This window comes from Furipterus horrens, unplaced genomic scaffold (genome assembly GCF_987537825.1).
Source record: "Furipterus horrens unplaced genomic scaffold, mFurHor1.1.pri manual_scaffold_1, whole genome shotgun sequence".
NCBI lineage: Eukaryota > Metazoa > Chordata > Mammalia > Chiroptera > Furipteridae > Furipterus > Furipterus horrens.
In genome coordinates, this window is record NW_028327171.1 from 41199987 (window position 1) to 41219443 (window position 19457).

The 19457-nt window shown below is 38.3% G+C and overlaps 1 protein-coding gene across 1 annotated transcript; it reads right to left on the minus strand.

Annotated features, from left to right (window-relative positions):
* Nucleotides 1-242: 242 nt before the first annotated feature.
* LOC150020926 (copper transport protein ATOX1) lies at nucleotides 243-681 on the minus strand. Its single transcript, XM_090278240.1, has one exon. It carries the CDS (start codon nucleotides 636-638, stop codon nucleotides 432-434), a length of 207 nt encoding a protein of 68 aa, XP_090134366.1. The 5' UTR covers nucleotides 639-681; the 3' UTR covers nucleotides 243-431.
* Nucleotides 682-19457: the final 18776 nt, after the last annotated feature.

The window sequence follows — 19457 nt, forward strand, 5'->3', positions numbered from 1 at the left end:
GGACTGACTCCAGGGCTGTGTTTTATTGTTATTAAGTACCCCCACCTGGTATTGAGCATCCCTTCTTATTTACGGTATACTAACTTCTATACAAATGTTCAAAAGTCACTCTTAGCACACTGTGTGGTTTCAGATAAAATGGCTTAATAATAGCAATAAAATTAACACAGTTGTTAACAGTGAGTGTTTACAATGTAGCAGACACACTATTCTAAGTGCTCTTCTTTTTTTTTTTTTTTTTTTTTTTTCCAACAAAAGCAGTTCGACTTTATTGCGGGGAAGCTAGGGAGGAGCAGGGCGAGTGAGGGGTCTCATCAGGAACTCCCACCATTGAGCAGGATTGCCGGGTTCCAGATCTGTCTGGAAGGCAGGAGAGGGTCAGGGTCCTGCCCACTTTGGTCCATCCTGCGGGCCAGGGGTTGAGGCCTGCGCTATTTGAGGCCAACGTAGGTAACGGTCTTCCCTGTTTTCCTTAGGGTCTCCAGCAGAGCGTCCACGCTGTGCTCAGAGTCGATGCAAACCTTCTTGTTGGGCAGGTCGATCTCAAACTGAACTCCTCCTAGCTTGTTGAGGACCCGAGTGACTGCATTAGAGCAGCCTTCACAGGTCATGTCTACAGAAAACTCGTGCTTCGGCATAACTGAAGGGACCGTGGGCGATGGCAGGGGCGCTACTCCAGGTTCTAAGTGCTCTTCTTGTATTGATTCATTTAATTCTCACAACAACCCTATGATGTAGTTACTATTATTATCCCATTTCACAGATGAGGGAACCAGGCACAAGGGTAATTAACTTGTCCCAGGTTTTATAGCTAGAAAATTCAGAACTGAGATTGATACAACTGGAATTGACCCAGTTTACCCAGACATGTGTCCTTATCATTAACATCCTATCAGGAAGTATTACCATTTGAAAATGTGTTGAGGACAATTTGCTTATTTACAGAGGCAACTCAAAATTAAAATAGAATATAAGTTCTTCAAGGAAACTAAGCGCTACATCTGATGTTGTAAGTCAACAGCAAGATATTAGTCTTTGGCTTCAAACTGAATTCAAACTTTCTTTGCCTCTCTCCACCCTAGTATCACTGATGAGAAAACATTTTACATTTCAAGTCACATATATCTAACTAAACATTTCTTATAAGATTCTAATGTCTAAACCAAAATGAACTTTCTGGGCCCCTAAAGCTAATGACTACCCTTTGGACCCCAGAGAGCTACTCTGTAAAGCTCTGTTTGAGTGGTTTATTGATGTCTTTCACGCACATCTCTATTTCATTCTCTCTCTAACTCAGCACTGTCTTTATTATCTTTATTGCAGAAGTCTGAACTGTGCTTCTGTGCCAAGACCCTGTCAAGTTATGCTCCAGATTGAATTTTCTTAGTCTGTTGTATAAACTTGGAAAACCAGAGAACAAAATCTTCCTCTCTTTTCCTTGTTGGGCAATTTCTTAGGTGATAAATAAATTATAGTGTTACACACATAGAAGATTCTCAATAAACAATTTTGAACTAAAGAAAAAAATTGGGGAGCACCATTCCCAGAATTAACAACATCAAAAAATTAACGTTACTTATGAATGGTACAAATGGACTTTGTAGAATAGGGAGCATAAGTAGGCTTGAGGGAAATGGAGGGGGAAAAAAATCTGTGAACAATTATTTAACTCAGTGGATAAGAATGTTGTAAGTATGTGCACCATTCTGGGAAGAGGGTCTTTAGCAAATAAATAGTTAAACATGGAGTGAATGCAGACAGCAGCTGGAGGGAGTGTTTACAGTGCAAGGCAGGAAGTATGGAGTCAATGACTTCTGCTGTCCGGAAAGAGTGGAGAAGAAGGGGGAGGGAGAGGAGGGCAGTGTGCCTGGAGGGAAAACTTTCTAGTTGCTCTCAGCTTGGAAGACTTTCACCTACAATCCTAAACCAGATATTGGCCAGAGATACTCTCCCATTGTTGCAGAAAGGATGAAAAGGTGTTGAGTGCAGATAGAGTGAAGCCAAAGTTGGGTGATACAGGCATTGTGCCCAGAATACATTTGGAACTTCCAGCATTTGTATGGAAGGACATAAAAGTAGGAATTGAGAGCCTTGGACATCTAGATATACAGTTGATAAAGGCTTCCTAAATAATAATCATAATACCTAACATTTATTTAGCAATTGTTACATGCCAAGAGCTGCATTAAATGTTTTCTAATTGTTATCTCATTTAATTCTCAAGAACTCTGTAGAAAAGTCTGTGTTTTAGAAATTACACTGTATTTATTTTATAAATGAGGAAACGGAGGCTTTGCAGGTTAAATAGTTTGCCCAAAATATAAATGTACATAGATTGATTCTGTCAAAGTACAAATTTTTAAGTTAGAAACATGATCTTCATACAAATATTTAATGTCCAAGATTTACTTATCTCATTTATGAAGAAACAAGCTAGTTCAAAGAGGAAGAGAGGAGATGTGTGCATCTACCTTTGTGCCTGCATGCATGTGTACATGTCTTAACAAAAGAAGAAAAGAATTCTGAGTAAGAATGCAAAGTAATATAAAGAACAGAAGATTGACTAATGTTCTGCAGAGCAATAAAACCAAAACCTTCAGGGTTCTTTTCTATTGGACATGAATCATTTATATCTCTTTTGGATAAAAATAATTTGCAATTCATTATTCTAGAAAGTAACATCTACTTTTAAAGACTTGGAACCTTAATCAATAAAATATATTAGATCAAACAAAATCGCATCCTCCAGATAATCAGGTAATCCCAGGTGGACTTATTAGACAATGTTGTCTATAACACTATCTAAAAGAACTTCCCATAGTGATGGAAATGTTTTATAGCTGCAGTAAGGTAGCCACAGACAACATTAAACACGTAATTGAGTCCTTAAAAAACAAGGCTAGTGTGACCGAGGACCTGAATTTTAATGAATTTAAATTTAAATAGTCACACATGTTTAATGACTACTATATTGGATTGTGTTAATGGCATAATGCTATGAGTTTGAAAGAGCACATTCTGCAGGTGATTCATCCATGCAGTCAATTTTGAGAGGCGCTGTTGTAGGTGATACTGACAACAGTTGTTTGTTGACCACATTTTGAAAAAACACTGCTCCAGCCCATGATCTTCTATAACCCACGCTCTTCTAGAATCCACTTTCTGAAAAAGGCAAAGGTGGTATAATCAAGACCATTTAACAGACAAGTAACTAGGGTCAAGTGCTGAAGGCAGTACAGTTAGTCAGTGGTAAAAGTTGGTGTTGGACCCAACTGTGTCTGCTTGAAAGGTTGAAATCTCAAATGTCCACAGAGTCTAGGTAAGTCAAATATGTGGGTCAAGTGGTCTGATCATAAAACAAACTAAAAGTAGCAAGTCTAGAGCCAGTTGATTATATTCCACAATTGCCAAATCTTGTAATTCTTTCAGGAAAATCCATAATTCTCAACTTTTATGTGAGATATTCTTGATTTTTATTTTATCTTTTAAAGGTTTTATTTATTTATTTTTAGAGAGAGGGGAAGGGAGGGAGAAAGAGAGAGAGAGAAACATCACTGTGTGGTTGCCTGTCATGTGCCCCCAACTGGGGACCTGGCCTGCAACTCAGGCATGTGCCCTGACTGGGATTCAAACTGGCAATGTTGGTTCACAAGCTGGCACTCAATCCACGGAGCCACACCAGCCAGGGAAGATATTCTTGACTTTTAAAACCCTGTACTATATGCCTTGGCCAGTGTGGCTCAGTTGATTGGACCTCATCCACAAAGCAAAGAGTTGCCCGTTTGATCCTTGTCAGGGTATCCAAATGATGATTCTCTCCAATGTCATTGTTTCTCTCCCTCTCCTTCTCTTCTCCTCTCTCTAAAATAAAATAAAATAAAGTAAAATAAAAATAAAAATAAAATAAAATAAAATACCTTGTACTGTAGACCAAACCAAACAAGTATACAGTCCTAATATGGCCCAAAGGCCACCAGGTTTCAATCCCGGCTAGCTCAACAGTGTAAAAAGCTTTCCTCTTTGCCCTGTCGCTTCTATAGCAAACAGAAAACAGGGGTTTGTCTCCACCAGAACTTTCCAGGCAGCAACAAGGGTTTCTCACAGCAATACTACCCTTTCAAAATTTGTAACCTATCACTAAATTATTATTTATATATTTGTCATCTCAACTGGATTGCAAGTCCCTGGAGGAGAGGAACATCTACTCAGTTCTCTATTGCCAGCATAATACCTGGCAAATAGAAAGCATTTAATGCATGTTAGTTGAATAGATATGCATAAAAATTAGAAGTTTAAATAAATACAGTGGTTATGAGTCATTTCTTTATTTTTACTTTAAATTTCTTTTTAAAAAATATTTTATTTATTTATTTATTTTTAGAGAGAAGGGGAGGGAAAGAAAAAGAGAAGGAGAGAAACATCAATGTGTGGTTGCCTCTCAGGTGCCCCAAACCGGGGACCTGGCCCACAACCCAGGCATGTGCCCTGACCGGAAATTGAACCAGCGACCCCCTGGTTCACAGGCTGGTGCTCAATCCACTGGCCCACATGAGTCAGGGCTTCACTTTAAATTTCTATGAGTCAAACTGATTTATCAAGTTGGTGCAAAAGTAATGTCTGACTTTTTAAAAGAAAGTTTCAGATAGTATTTATTAAATTTGTGTCTCATAATTTTTTGATATCACAGTGCCTAATTTATGCCTTATTTTTTTCAGATTATCGAAGTATTGTTCATAATTGTCCACAATACTTGCACCCATGTTTGTCTCATCTAAAGTCCACATTAGAAATGTTTTACTCTATAAGTTTCATAACGGTGCCAATGTAAGTACAGCAGCAAAATCTATTCAGAGTGCTTATGGGGACAATGCAGTGACTGAAAGAAGTTGCAGGAGGTGGTTTTCCCATTTCCAAAGTGGGGATTTTAGTTTGAAAAATGAGCCAAAAAAGGGTCATCCAAAAATTCTTGATTCCCAAGTGTTGGAAGCTGTTGTCACAGAAAACCCCACCATTACCTATAGGGAACTTGCAGAGCAATTTAACGTAGCCCATACAACTGTGCTATGCCAACTGAAAAGGATCGGAAAGGTTTCAGTAGTTGGAAAACAGGTCGCACATGAACTGTCTCCAGTGTGTTGCTTGTTGTGAATCATTGGTTTTGTGACACCTTGAGGCACCATTTTTAGGTAGGCTTGTTAGAGGTCCTGAGAAGTGGATCCTTTACCATAACGTTACACGCTGTCGATCGTGGATCGGTAGAGGAGGGACAAGAGTTCAACAACCAAGAGGAGGACTTCATCCAAAGAAGATCATATTGAGTGTGTGGTGGGATATGGAAGGAATTGTCCATTATGAACTGTTAGACAACAATCAAACAATAACTGCTGATCTTTACTGTGAACGACTTCATCGTTTGAAAGCAGCTTTGATCTAAAAGCAACCCTCCTTAGTCAACAGAAAGGGTGTCATCTTCCATCACTATAATGCTTGTCCTTACACAGCTTGACTCACCAAAAATTTCTTGAAAGAGCTTGGTTGGGAAATATTGCTTCATCCTCCATATTCTCCTGACCTTGCTCCTTCTGATTATCACTTGTTTCAGGGACTACAGAACCATTTTGATGGTCTTAGGTTGATATCAAGAGAAGAGGTTGAAAATTAGTTGGATTCATATTTTGCTTCAAAACCTAAAGAATTTTACAAGCATGTCATTTATAAGCTAGCTGACAGATTGAATGAGGTTCTAGAAAACAAAGGATGTTATGTTAACAAATAAATATTTTCATAATCATGGGCTTTTTAATTTTTAAAATAGACCTTAAAATTGAACATTATTTTTGCACCAAACTTACATTTTCTTGTTGTTGTCATTTTTATTTTTAAACCTAAGCTCAGACTTCCACACATATATTGCAAACAATAATTCAGAAATAATCTCAAAGTACTAATGGCTACCATCTTTTTAAAAGCCTGCTATGTGTAAGGTTCTTTCTGTACATTATTCTGTTGCATCCCTCCTAGTGAACATTATCATCTCTCTTTTACTGAAGAAAAAAACAGATTCAGAATTGTTAAGTAATAAGCCCAAGGTCAACTAACTCTATTGCCTCCTGTATTAATTCTCTGTGAGCTCTGCTTAGTAACTCCCCCTGTACTTTGTAAGTCTATCTGGAAAAAGTCTCCTTCTTTCTTTCAGTGAAAAGTCTGAGAGAGTGGAGGAGGAAGGTGAGCCAGGGCAGTCGCTAGTGGGCCAAGGCTTTCTTAGTAGGAGCAGCTTGACAGAATTAAGCAAACCAGGCAGGTGAGAGGTTGTGTGGAAGGGCAGAACTGATGTTGGAGAAGCCAGATAGGAGGTCTGAGCTGCTCACAGTGCAAGAAGTAAAGCCAGTAAAAAGACCCCAAAGTCAGAGAATCTGTGAGGAATCGGAGCTTAGAGAGGGACGGACCATGCCTGTGTCAGAGAGGCATACTGGTTCTCTCTCTCTCTCGCCCCTCTGTCCCCCGCTCTCTCTCCTTTCCTGAGATATATTTATTGATTTTTTTTTTTTAAGAGAGAAGAAGGAAGAGAGAGAGAAAGAAATATTGATCTGCTTCCCATACACACTCCCACCAGGGATTGAACCTGCAATCTAGGTATGTACCCTGACCGGAACTGAACCTGCAAACTTTTGGTGCCTGACACAACCCTCCAACCAACTGAGCCACCCAGCCAGGGCCATACTGCTTTTCTTCACGTTGTCTCTGAAGCTTGATACTTGGGAAAGGCATAGCAAAGCACAAATACTGAAATATTTCAGTGCAGAGCCAGGCAACAAAGCAGGGTCTCGATCAATACTCAGTTACTGATTTACTGTCATAAAGTTCCCCATATAGGAGTCATTGATAGATGACTCTTACCCTGAAAATTCAAGCAAAACAGAGGTTGAGAGAATTTGAGAAAGCTAACAAAAAACAGGGGGTATTTCAAATTGTAAAATTTTCCTCCCTGGCCTTTTTCCCATTCCAGCAATTTCTCCATCCCTTGAAGATGTTACCATTCAGCATATATTAATCTATTCATTTGCTTTAAGGATCAAACTAAAACCCATTTGCACACACAAAATGCTGATTATGAGGCTGGGGAAGTTCCCAAGTAGAAACTCCAAAACAAAATGAAACAAAACAAAAACAAACAAAGAAACAAAGGAGAGAGAATGACCTCCAGGGACTTGGACTCTGAACCCAAGGCCTGTGGTGAAGACTCAGGACAGTGGGAATGATCCAGTCCCCAGAAGACAGGAGAAAAGTGTGCTGGGTGATTGAACACAGAATTCTTCATCAAATTCCACACCAGAAGGGCACCTGACTTGAACCTAGAATACAACAATTTTAAAATGCATAAAAAAGCATTATGTACAACCTTACACACTTTGTGGTAAGTTTGTAGAGTCTTTTGCCCAAGAAGTGGTTCGGGCTAAATATATAAGTTGTCTCAAAAAAAAAGAGTTTATATTCAACCATGAAATCCCAAAAGATTATTAAGAAAATTTAAGGATGTTTGAAGGCAGTTATATTCCTGACCCTCTATAGTTGGCCTGCTAGAGGGAAGTGTGCTCAATGACAAAGTTCCTATTTCTCACATAAAATATTTTTCAATGTTTATTCAAACATAAAAAGATTTTTGTGTGTTCCGAAGGATTTTCCTAGAAAACATTTGTTTAATGTTTTTAATTTTATTTGAAAAGTAAATAAATGAATTTCAGTAATGCCAAAACATACATACTTCAGAGTATACAATAGTAAAAACTTACTTTGAAATAGAAGAATCACCAACAGAAATATAATACTTGAGATGCATGCCAGCGTTTAATTTTCTAATATTAGGTTGAGTTTATTTCAAAACAGGAAGAAATTCAACTTAACTATGAAGAGGTTTCTTCTCAACCCACAATGTTTACTTTATTGCTGCCACAAAATAGAAACATATTTGCTAATGTGAAAGTTATAAAACTTTCACTTTTATGGATGTAAAAGTTGGAATTAGTATAATGTGACAGATGTTACATTAGAAACATATCAATTTAACCATGTTGATTGATAACTCCCAGTATTATTTCTTAATCAATTTTTAAAAACCACTTACTTTCCAAAGAATGTGAAATATTCCTTTTTGAACAAATCCCAATTTATTCATGCCTGCATTTGAGGTAAACAAAGTATTTCTACTGACTTTACTAAAATGATTTTATGAAGTACAACCAGCACCTCCTCACAATTCCCCCACCCCCTGATAAAAACTATAGCATATATAAGAGTCTATAAACTGTTTTGTTTTTAAATACGATAATTAAAAGCAGAGCTGCAAAGAAGGAGAGGTAGTAGGGGAGTTCTTTACTGTGCAGTCTGTTTTTTCTGTGAAGTAGAATTTCATCAAACTGAATGTGTTATGAATTTTAAATATATTTGATGCTGGAAGGGAAAAAATAAGTATGCTGTCCTTTCTTGCAGGCTTGTCTTTAGATGTGTCTGGTCATTACCCTGGCAACGCTTACAAATGCCAACTGACGTCAAGAAAAGAGGAAAAACACTGCTGAGAGCATACACTCCATGCATTATAGATCATTCTGAAGACTTAGAATTCTTAGGCACATGCAAGCACTAAATGGCTTTAAGATGAGCACAAGCAATCTTCCCCTTTACAAACATTCTTCATAAACTTTTTTTGGAGTTACAAACCTGAAAAGAGCATCTCTGAGTTTTTAATTTAAGCAAAGCACAATTCAACTATTGGCTTCGTTGTTCTGTCTCAGTAACTGCCAAATCTACTAAAATGTTGGCACTAGTAAATTTCATAAATGAATGGAAACTGCCTTTTTCTTTAGAAAGTATATTTTTCTCAACAGTTTATTATTTTAAAAAGTTCAGTCATAGAAAGCTGACAGAATTTTATAATGGACACCCATATACCTATCCCCCAGAGTCTTCCAGTTGTCTGTTAGTATTTCACTTTACTGGCCTTATCACATATCTATCTATCTATCATCTATCTATCACTTATCTATCTATCCCGTATTCATACCTTCATCCATCTCATGTTCAATGCATCTCAAATATCAAAACTGCAGGTATGAATATACTTCCCCTAAATATTTTAGCGTGAATATCAGTAACTACAGTTCAATAGTTTTTCTTTTGATATAGCATTTACAGACAATGAAACGCACAAATTCTAAGTGTACATTTGCTAAGTTTTAAAAAATGCATAAAAACTCCTATCAAGATATAAAACATTACTGTCACCCTAGACAGTTCCCTTATGCCACTTTCCATTTAATCCCCACCCCACCCACCCTCCAAAGGCAACCACTCTTGTAATTTCTGGAAGTATTTTTAAGAGCTTTGTAATAGGGTTGGTTACTTCTAAGAGCCTCCTCCCTTGAACTGTCCCAAGGAATTCAATCATCCTTCAAACTGCAAGTGCATATGTTCAGTGCATGTAGTTCTAGTGTGCCCAGCATTTACTTTTCCTCTGTGAAAACTTTTTCCTTAACTTCAACCACATAATCACAATACACCACCTACAGAGATGAAAGGCAAAATCAGAACAGGCTACATAATTTTCAGGGGTCAGTGAAAAATGAAGATGCAAGACCCCTGTTCAAAATTTATTAAGAATTTGGGGGGGTGCAGGCTTGGGTGGAAGAGGCAAAGTGGGAAACTGTAATAGCATAAACAATAAAATATAATTTTTAAAAATTATTAAGAATTTCAAGATGGTGACAGCCAAGCATTAAACTAAGTGCAGAACCCTTCTAAGCACAAAGCACTTTGTTTTTCTTTTCTTTCTGTATTTTGTTATTTAATTTTTATAGTATTTGTTTTCCATTACCATTTAGCCCCCTTACACACCCCTCCCCTCCGTCCCTCAGCAAGCACCACCCTGTTGTCCATGTCCATGAGTTCTTTTTCCTTTTTGCTCAATCCCTCCACCCCCTAACCCCGCCTCATTGAGCTGCCATCTGCTCTCCATCTATGAGTCTGCCCCCATTTTCCTTGTTAGTTCAGTTTGTTCATTGGATTCCACATATGAGTGAAATCATATGTTATTTGTCTTTCTCTGATTGGCTTATTTCACTTAGCATAATGTTCTTCAGGTCCATCCATGCTGTTGCAAAGGGTAAAATTTTCTTCTTTTTTACTGCTGAGTAGTATTTTATTGTGTAAATGCCCCATAGTTTTATCCACTCACCTACTGATGGACACTCAGGCTGCTTCCATATGTTGGTGATTGTAAATAATGCTGCCATGAACATAGGGGTGATTATGTTCTTTCAAATTAGTGTTCTGGGTTCCTTTGGACATATTCTCAGAAGTGAAATAGCTGATTCAAAAGGCAGATCCATTTTTAACTTTTTGAGGTATATTCACACTGCTTTCCACAGTGGCTTCACCAATCTGCATTCCCACCAACAGTGCAAAAAGATTCCCTTCTCCACATCCTCACCAGCACTTGTTGTTTGTTGATTTATTAATGATGGCCATTCTGACAGGTGTGAGATGATATCTCATCGTGGTTTTAATTTGTATTTCTCTGATGATTAGTGACATTGAACATCTTTTCATATGTCTATTGGCTGTCTACATGTCCTCTTTGGGGAAGTCTCTATTCAGGTCTTCCTCTCATACTACATGATCTCTTTGGAAAAGTCTCTATTCAGGTCTTCCTCTCATATTTAAATTGGGTTGTTTGTTTTTTTTAGTGTTGAGTTTTGTAAGTTCTTTAGAAATTTTGTATATTAACCCCTTATCAGATGTATCAGTGAATATGTTCTCCCATTCTGTGGATTGTCTTTTTATTTTGTTGATGATTTCCTTTGCTGTGCAAAACTTTTTAGTTTGATGTAGTCTCATTTATTTATTTTTTCTTTTGTTTCCCTTGCCTGGAGAGATATATCTGATAAAATATTGCTACAAGCAATGTCTGAGATTTTGCTGCCTATTTTTCTTCTAGTATCTTTATGGTTTCATGTCTAACATTTAAGTTTTTGATCCATATTGAATTTATTCTTGTGTGTGGTGTAAGAAGATGGTCTAGTTTTGTTTCTTCTGCAGGTATCTGTCCAATTTTCTCAACACCATTTATTGAATAAACTATCTTTAGCCCATTGTATGTGTTTGCATCCTCTGTCAAATATTAATTGACTATAAAGATGTGTGTTTATTTCTGGACTATCTATACTGTTCCATTGATCCATGTGTCTGTTTTAATGCCAGTACCATGCTGTTTTGTTTACTATAGTCTTTTTTTTTCTTTTTAAGATTTTATTTATCTATCTTTAGAGAGAGAAGAAAGGAGGGAGAAAGAGAAGGAGAGAAACACCAGTGTGATGTTGGTTGCTTCTCACATGCCCCCAACATGGGACCTGGCCTGCAACCCAGGCATGTGCCCTGACTGAGAATTGAACCAGCAGTCCTCTGATTCCCAGGCTGATGCTCAACCTCCTGAGCCACACCAGCCAGGGTTGATTACTATGGTCTTATAGTATAGTTTGATATTAGGTAGCATGATTCCTCCTACTTTTTTCTTCTTCCTCAGGATCACTGTTGCTATGAAGGGCCTTTTGTGGTTCCATATAAATTTTTGAAATATTTGTTCTAGTTCTGGGAAACACATCATTGAAATTTCAATAGCAATTGTATTGGCTCTATAGATTGCTTTGGGTAGAAGCACAGGGATTTTTTGATTACACAGTCTGCACACTTATGAAGCTGGCCCCTGTTAAAATACTTTTTTCTCTAGAAAATAAAATATGTATTCATGCAATTATATAGATTTACTTTTAAAAGTAACAAAGGCAAGTGATTTAGAGTTAAAAAAATTTTTTTCTAGTATATCTTATTGATTATGCTGTTACAATTTTCCCAATATATTTTACCTTTGCTCCCCTACACCCAGTACCCCCCTTCCTTCCAGCAATCCCATCCTCCTTAATTCAAGTCCATGGGTAATGCATATAAGATTTTTGGCTTCACCCTTTCCTATATTATCTTAACCTCCCTGTCTCTTTTGTGCCTACCAATTATGCTTCTTAATCCCTCACCATTCCCCATTTCTCCCCTTCCCCTTCCCAGCTGATAACCCTCCAAATGATCCCCATACCTATGAATCTGTTCCTATTCTGGTTGTTTGCTTAGTTTGTTTTTGTTTTTGTTTTTTAAGCTTCTGTTATTGATAGTTGTGAGTTTGTTGTCATTTTACTGTCCATAGTTTTGCTCTTCTTTTTCTAAAATAAGTCCCTTTGACATTTTGTATAATAATGGCTTCATGATGATGAACTCCTTTAGCTTTACCTTGTCTGGGAAGCACTTTATCTGCTCTTCCATTCCAAATGCATAGAGTAATCTTGGTTGTAGGTCCTTGCTTTCATCACTTTGAATACTGCTTGCCTGTCCCTTCTTGCCTGCAAAGTTTCTTTTGAGAAATCAGCTGAGAGTCTTATGGGCACCCTTTTGTAGGTAACTCTCTGCTTTTCTCTTGCTGCTTTTAAGATTCTCTCTTTATCTTGAACCTTTGGCATTTTAATTATGATGTGTGTTGGTGTGGTCCTCCTTGGGTTTAGTTTGTTTGGGGCTCTCTGTGCTTCCTGGACTATTTCCTTCACTGTGGGGAACCGCTCCTTGTGGTTTAGGGAATTGTAGCACCAGCCTGAGCATGACCTGCTGCTGGCACTCTGGCTGTGCTTGTCTTTAAGTCTCAACAATGGCTGCGTGAGAGACATACCCAAAAACCATTCAGAGGGTTTTCATGGGGATTGGATTCAAAGAATATTAATATGCTTTAGAATTTGCTCTACTTTCCTTTATCTTATAATTAAGTATAAACAATCTCTAGCAGAGAGTATTTGAAACCTTGTACCTAGTGCCAGTGTGGGATCAAAATGTTTAATAGACTCTGGCACAGACTATTTGTTGTACCCACTGTACTGGAACTTGTAATCAGTTATTGTTAATTGTAACCTAGGTACCTGAAAGCTATTGATGATTTATGAATGTTGATCTTGTACCTCCCATGCGTATCCTTCTCAATAAAAAGCATGAGGGAAGAAGGTCTAGCTGCTGTTCTCCACTAGAGAGGCAGTCACCTTCCTTCCCCCAGACATAATAAAGTGTCCAGGGTAAAAGTTTGTTTCATCATGGTAACGAAGCCTCTGCTGGACAGAGCAACTTCCAACCGAGCCTAGGGTGTGTGAGACACCTCCGCCATACTTCACCAAATTTGGGAAGTTTTCCTTCATTATTTTTTCGCATAAGTTTTCAATCTTTTGCTCTTTACTCGTTCTAGCAGCCCTGTGATTCAGATGTTGGCACATTTAAAGTTGTCCCAGAAGCTTCTAAGCCTCTCCTCATTTTTTAATCCTTGATTCTTTATTCTGTAGTGGTTAACTGTTTATTTCTTCTTTATGTTCCAAATCATTGACTTGGACCCTGGTTTCTTACCCTCCCTCACCATTGGTTTCATATGGCTTTTCCTTTGTTTCACTTAGCATAGCCTTCCCTTCTTCCCTTTTGCATTTGCCATATTTAAACATATCTGTCAAATCTGTGAGCATCTTTTATCACCAGAGTTTTAAACTCTGTGTCTGTTAGGTTGGCTCTCTCCTCATTGCTTAGTTCTCCCACTGGAACCTTGATCTGTTCCCTCTTTTGGCCCATACTTCTCTGTCTCCTCATCTTGACAGGCTCCTGTGTTTGTGTCTGTGTCTTAGGTAGAGCTGTTGCACCTGTTACATTGTATGGGAATAAGCCTTAGGTATTAGACAGTATGGGGTGACCCATTTCACCATGTTGTGCTGTTGTACATGGGGGAGGGGTCGGAGAGGAAAAAAATGTTACTTGCTCAGCACTCACCCCTTTTTCAGGTACTTTTCCCACTTCTCATATGAGACTGGTGCCTCTCGAGCTGTTGCCCTGGCCATGATTCCCAGGGTGGGTGGGTCTGCGGATGTTCTAGGACTATGGGGGCCCTCTAAAGAAGTGGACTCTGCTGACAAACCAGCAGTTTCTTCCTCTACCCCCACCCCCACTGGTTTTCATGGTCAGAAGCAATGTGTCTTTATTTTCCCCAGTGTTGGAACAATAAGCTGTGCAGTCTGGTGTGGTGCTGGGAGTGCTCCCCAGGTGTCCTTCCCAACTTTTAAAAATGTGTGACTGCACTTTCTGCCAGCCTGCCACTGCTGCCACTGCTGCTGCTACCACACCACATCCTCTCCATCCCAGCTCTGCCCCTCCTACCTGTCTGGATGAGTATTTCTTCTTTATATCTTTGTTTGTTGGACTTCTATGCAGCTCAATTTTCTGGAACTTTTAGTTGCCTCGAGTTTTGAGGTAGTTGTATTCCTTCTTAATCATGGAGGGAGATACAGCGTGTCTACCTATGCCTCCATCTTGTCCAGAAGTCTAGAAATTCTTAGGTATCTCAGGACCTACCAATTTCAACATCTGCTGTAAGGCAAGCTGAAGTGGATAGCAAAATTGTCTCTTAGTTTCCCTTTCCTTCCTTAATAGCTGAATCAATGGATAGTTTTATAAACAAATTTATGTTGAATCAGTAAATGTTAATTGTTTCATGGGACTACATATCAGGAAACCAATTCACCTCTGTACTAGTTACTTCTATCCTGGTTGTAATTATACAAAATCACCATATTTACATTTTAATTCACTAACATCTTAAGAAACATTTTGCTAAAAATATAAAACAATTCTCTATTTTTAAAGTTAAGAAACATCTAGAAGAAAATACAAACAAAAATTCTACTCATGAAGCAGTATTATAAAGCAATGGATGCCTTTCTGGCTGGAAATAACAATGAAACATTTTTAAATGATGACCAAATGGATGTCAAATATTTTCTTAAATGACATCTAACATAGAAAGTTTCACTCAATTTAGAGAGTTTCTGGGTTGTTGAACATGTGGAGGTTCTGGGATGGTGGTGCACCAGGAGAGGACATGTATGCGCCACACCCTTTCCCCATACTGCGCCCTGTGCATCTCTTCCTTCTGGCTGTTCCTGCATTGAGCTGTCAACACATGAAAGAACATCCAAACCCGCCTCTCTCTTTCCTTGCACGTACACTCCCTTAATCGTTAAGCCCTCAGGACAATTATGTTCTGGTCAGCATCAAACAGTCTTAAGAACAAAGCCTCTGGTCTTAACAACAGGACATTTTCTTTTTTGTGTGTTTTGCAACTTCCCTAAATCTCAAGAAAGATCAGGTTTTCTTATTTCTTGTTCAACGATTCTAATCTGACTGACGTCACACAGATAAAATTGCAGCATTTTACGTAATTCAGGTGAAGACAGCTGTGGGTCTAGAAGTTGTCTGTATTTTTCAAATGACTCTACAATGCTCTCTGGTTAACAAAGAATCAATAGAATTTTTAGCCATATTTTCCTTTACACAATTGAAATCCCTTATTAATGGCAATGCAACAGCCAGATGAAAAGATTCGTAGGGTGAGGCCTTGAACAAAGAGCTTCTGTTGTCTTGGAGCTTGGGGCCCTGGCATGCTGGTACTCAAAAGTATTCTGATTCCTCAACCTGGAAGCTCCCCAGTCAAAATATTTAACAACTGTTATGGTATGGCCCAATGGATTAAATTGTAAGTCATCCATAGGAGATAAACTAAGGTGTTCTTTTAGTAACTAGATGGTTGGAGGGGGAGGGGGCAGGGGATATAGTGGAAGGCCAAGGTAGCGGGCAGCAGAGAAGTACTTCTTTGGTGGATTCCAACATTGGTTATATAACAGTACACATGGGTACATCAGGATTTCGGCCTTGGCATGATCCTGTTGTGTCCCCTGGATCACCCTACTAAGTGAATCTTACTAAGCCTTTCTTAGTAGCCCATTCCCCTGACTAAGTCAGGACAGAGACTTGTAAATCAAGTTAGATTAACCAAAGATCTTCACTATGAATTTTCTATTCGGATCTCCACCTTCCTCTCCACCTTCCTCTTCATGCTTCCTGCTATGTATTGAATTCTTGTATTACTACCAAAACTATCAAACCAAGATTTTTCAGGGTTCTGATCACTTTCAGAGAGTACTGGGACAGTTTTTCTAGATTTATGATTCTATTTTCTCCAGGGTTTCCACACGTTTTTATTTATTTATTTATTGTTTTTCTATTACAGTTGTTCCATTTTTTCCCCCCACTGCTCTCCCCACCTCGCCAACCCCCTTTCCCACAGTCAATTCCCACCCCATTGTCCATGTCTGTGGGTCATTTATACTACTTCTTTGACTAGACCCTTCTGCTCCTTTCTCTCCTTTTAATAGACTTTATTTTAGAGCAGTTTAGGTTCCAAAGTATGGAGATTTCCCATAAACCCCCTGCCTCCACACATGCATAGTCTCCCCACAACTATCAACATCATGAACTAGAGTGGTAAATGTGTTACAATAAATGATCCTACATTATCATCTGAAGTACATAGTTTACATTGTGGTTCACTCTTGATATGTTACATTCTATGGGTGTTGACTAATATATTGCATGCATCCATCATTATAGTATAATACAAAATAGTTTCACTGCCATGACAATCCTATTTTTTACCTATTCATCTTTCTCTCTTTTTTATCCCTGATAACCACTGATCCTTTCATTATCTCTATAATTTAGTCTTTTCTAGCATGTCAAAATAATATAGTATATTAAGTATATTATTTTTTCAGATTAGCTTCTTTCACCTATTAATATGCATTTAACTTTCCTCCACATCTTTTCATGGCTTCATAGGTCATTTCTTTCTAGTGATGAGTAAATATTCCATTGACTGGTTGTACTACATTTTATCCATTTATCTAGTGAAGGATATCTTGGTTTCTTCCAGGTTTTGGTAATGATGAATAAAGCTGAAGTAAACATCTGTGTGCAGGTTTTTGTGTGGATATAAATTTCAACTCATTTGGATAATACCAAGGAACATAATTTCTGTATCATATAGTAAGTATATTTAGTTTTGTAAGAAATCACCAAACTGTCTCCCAAAATGGCCATACTATTTTCCATTCCCACCAGCAGTGAATGAGAGTTTCTGTTGCTCCACATGTATGTCAGCATTTAATGTTGTCAGTGTTTTGGATTTGGGCCATTTTATTTTATTTTAATATACATTATTTTATTACAAGATTTTCTTAGAAAACAAAGTGCAACATTCTAAAAAACTCAAAATTTACTATTGATACTAATTCATATGAGTTGTCTGTGCTACCATACACAAGTCAAGAAATTAAAGAAACCATTACATATTTCAAAACATTTAACATCCAAAGCTTTAAAATCTAACTGTATGTAGTAACCCCTCAAAAAGCTACAACCTACATTTTGAAAAAAGTATTTTCTCTACAAAAAAATCTTAACAGTTATACAAAATCTGTACAGTTATACTTGAATTCACATTTTTAGCAAAACAATTGCCTGATTGCACACACATCCTCCACACACATCATTACAGAATAGCCTTTTGTTTTTCATCTTCATTCTGTTCCTCCTCCTCCTCCTCCTCCTCTTCCTCTTCTTCTTCCTCCTCTTCATCATCTGGTTCATTCTTCTTTGATTTGGGACGTTTTAATGGGTGGAGAGTGACATCTCTCTCTCTCTCTCTCCTTTTTTTTTTTTTTTCCGATTCCTAGTGACATATGATATTAAACGTCTTTTCATATGCTTATTTGTCATCTGTATATCTTCTTTGGCTAGTCATCTGTTCAGGTCTTTTGCCCATTTTTAAATCCAGTTCTTTGATTTTTATTGCTGAATTTTAAAGGTACTTTGTATATTTTGGATAACAGTCTTTTATCAGATATATTTTTCACAAATACTTTCCCCCAGTCTGTGGCTTGTCTTCTCATTCTTTTAACAGTGATTTTTGTAGCAGTATTATTCTTTTATTTTCATTCAAGAAATACTCTATTCAACTGAGATGACAACTCATTAGTTAAGAAGAACCCTGCCTTCATGGAGCCTATATTTTTATGCAGAAAATAATAACAAACAAATAAAAAAACATGTAATAATAGACATTTAAGTGGAGATGGTTGCTGGGGAGAAAATTTAAACAAGGTGAAGGGTTAGAGAGTTACTAGAGAAAGGTCACTCTGGTTATTGTGTAGCCTTATTGGGGCCAAAGTAGAACAGACCACAATAGGAACAAGAGAAGTAGGGAGACCTGTTAGGAGTCTATTGCAGTCATATGAGTAAGAGATGATGTGGGTATGGACTAGGGTGGAAGCAGAGGAGGTGGTGAGATGTATTCAGATTCTGGATGCTTATTAAAAGTGAAGCTGACATAACTTTCTCATGGATTGGGTATTAAAGAAATAAAGGATTCAGGGAGGAAAGTTAGGTTTGGACCTAAGGAACCAAGTGAATGGTTGTGAAACTGGAAGAGGAGTTGGGAAGCCAGAGTACAGGCATGGGACAATCAAGTGAAAATTCAGGAGGAGATGTCCAGTAGGCCAGTGTGATTCAACTCAAAAGGTGAAGGTTTGAAATATTTTAAAAGCTGGGAGTTTTCAACTGATGACAGTGAAACCGGAAAAGCCAGTGTCCGTGTTGCCTGTCATCAAACAGACCCAATGAGCAGAGACAGGGACTGAATCTTTATGGGCACTTTATTCAGATGGTCAGCAATCTGAGAAGACAGAGAGTTTGTATCCTAACAGGCTGTCTTACATTCCATTATACATGAGCCCTTTTTATAAGGAGAAGGACAGAACAGGTAAGGGTTTGGAATTCAGGGAAAAAGTTAATTGGATAAAAGCTGCATCATTCTTTCATCTGTGTCCTGGCCCATGGTCCTTGTGTCCTGGGAGGTGGTTGTCTGACCCTGGAGTACAATGGCTCAGATTGATTCCTTGCCGTCCTCCTGAGGCATGAAGGTGGAACTGTTTATGGTCTCCTGGAGTCAAGGTGGGCCATACCTCCAGTTTCTGAAACAATACTTTTTTACATACATTGATTACTAAGCTTATTAGCTGTTACCTGAAACTAAAATTTGCCAACATTTGAGTCCCCCACCAATAGTGTATTGGATATCTGTAGGCCTTCCACATTCTCCATGCCTCTCCACCCTGCTCTCTGCCTCCATACAGACTAACCTATATAAATTAAGTCAATAAACTTCAACCCTCTAGGTTCTAGTCAGATCAGCCAGCTCGGCAGCAGATCAGAAGGGAGGAGATCAAGGTGACATGATTTACTCCTTCAGCTCCCTCCCAGCTGTTTCCCCTTGGTTGCCTGAGTCCTTCCATGAAAATTCACAGTTCCCGCCAGGCAGGTCTCCACAAGGCTTTCTCTCCCCAGATGCAGTAACTGCTCTGTCCCTTCACCTTGCGAGGTCCTTACACCTTTATAAGTACAATAATTCCTACCCTGGTTTCACTTTGCCTGGTTTCAGTTACCCACAG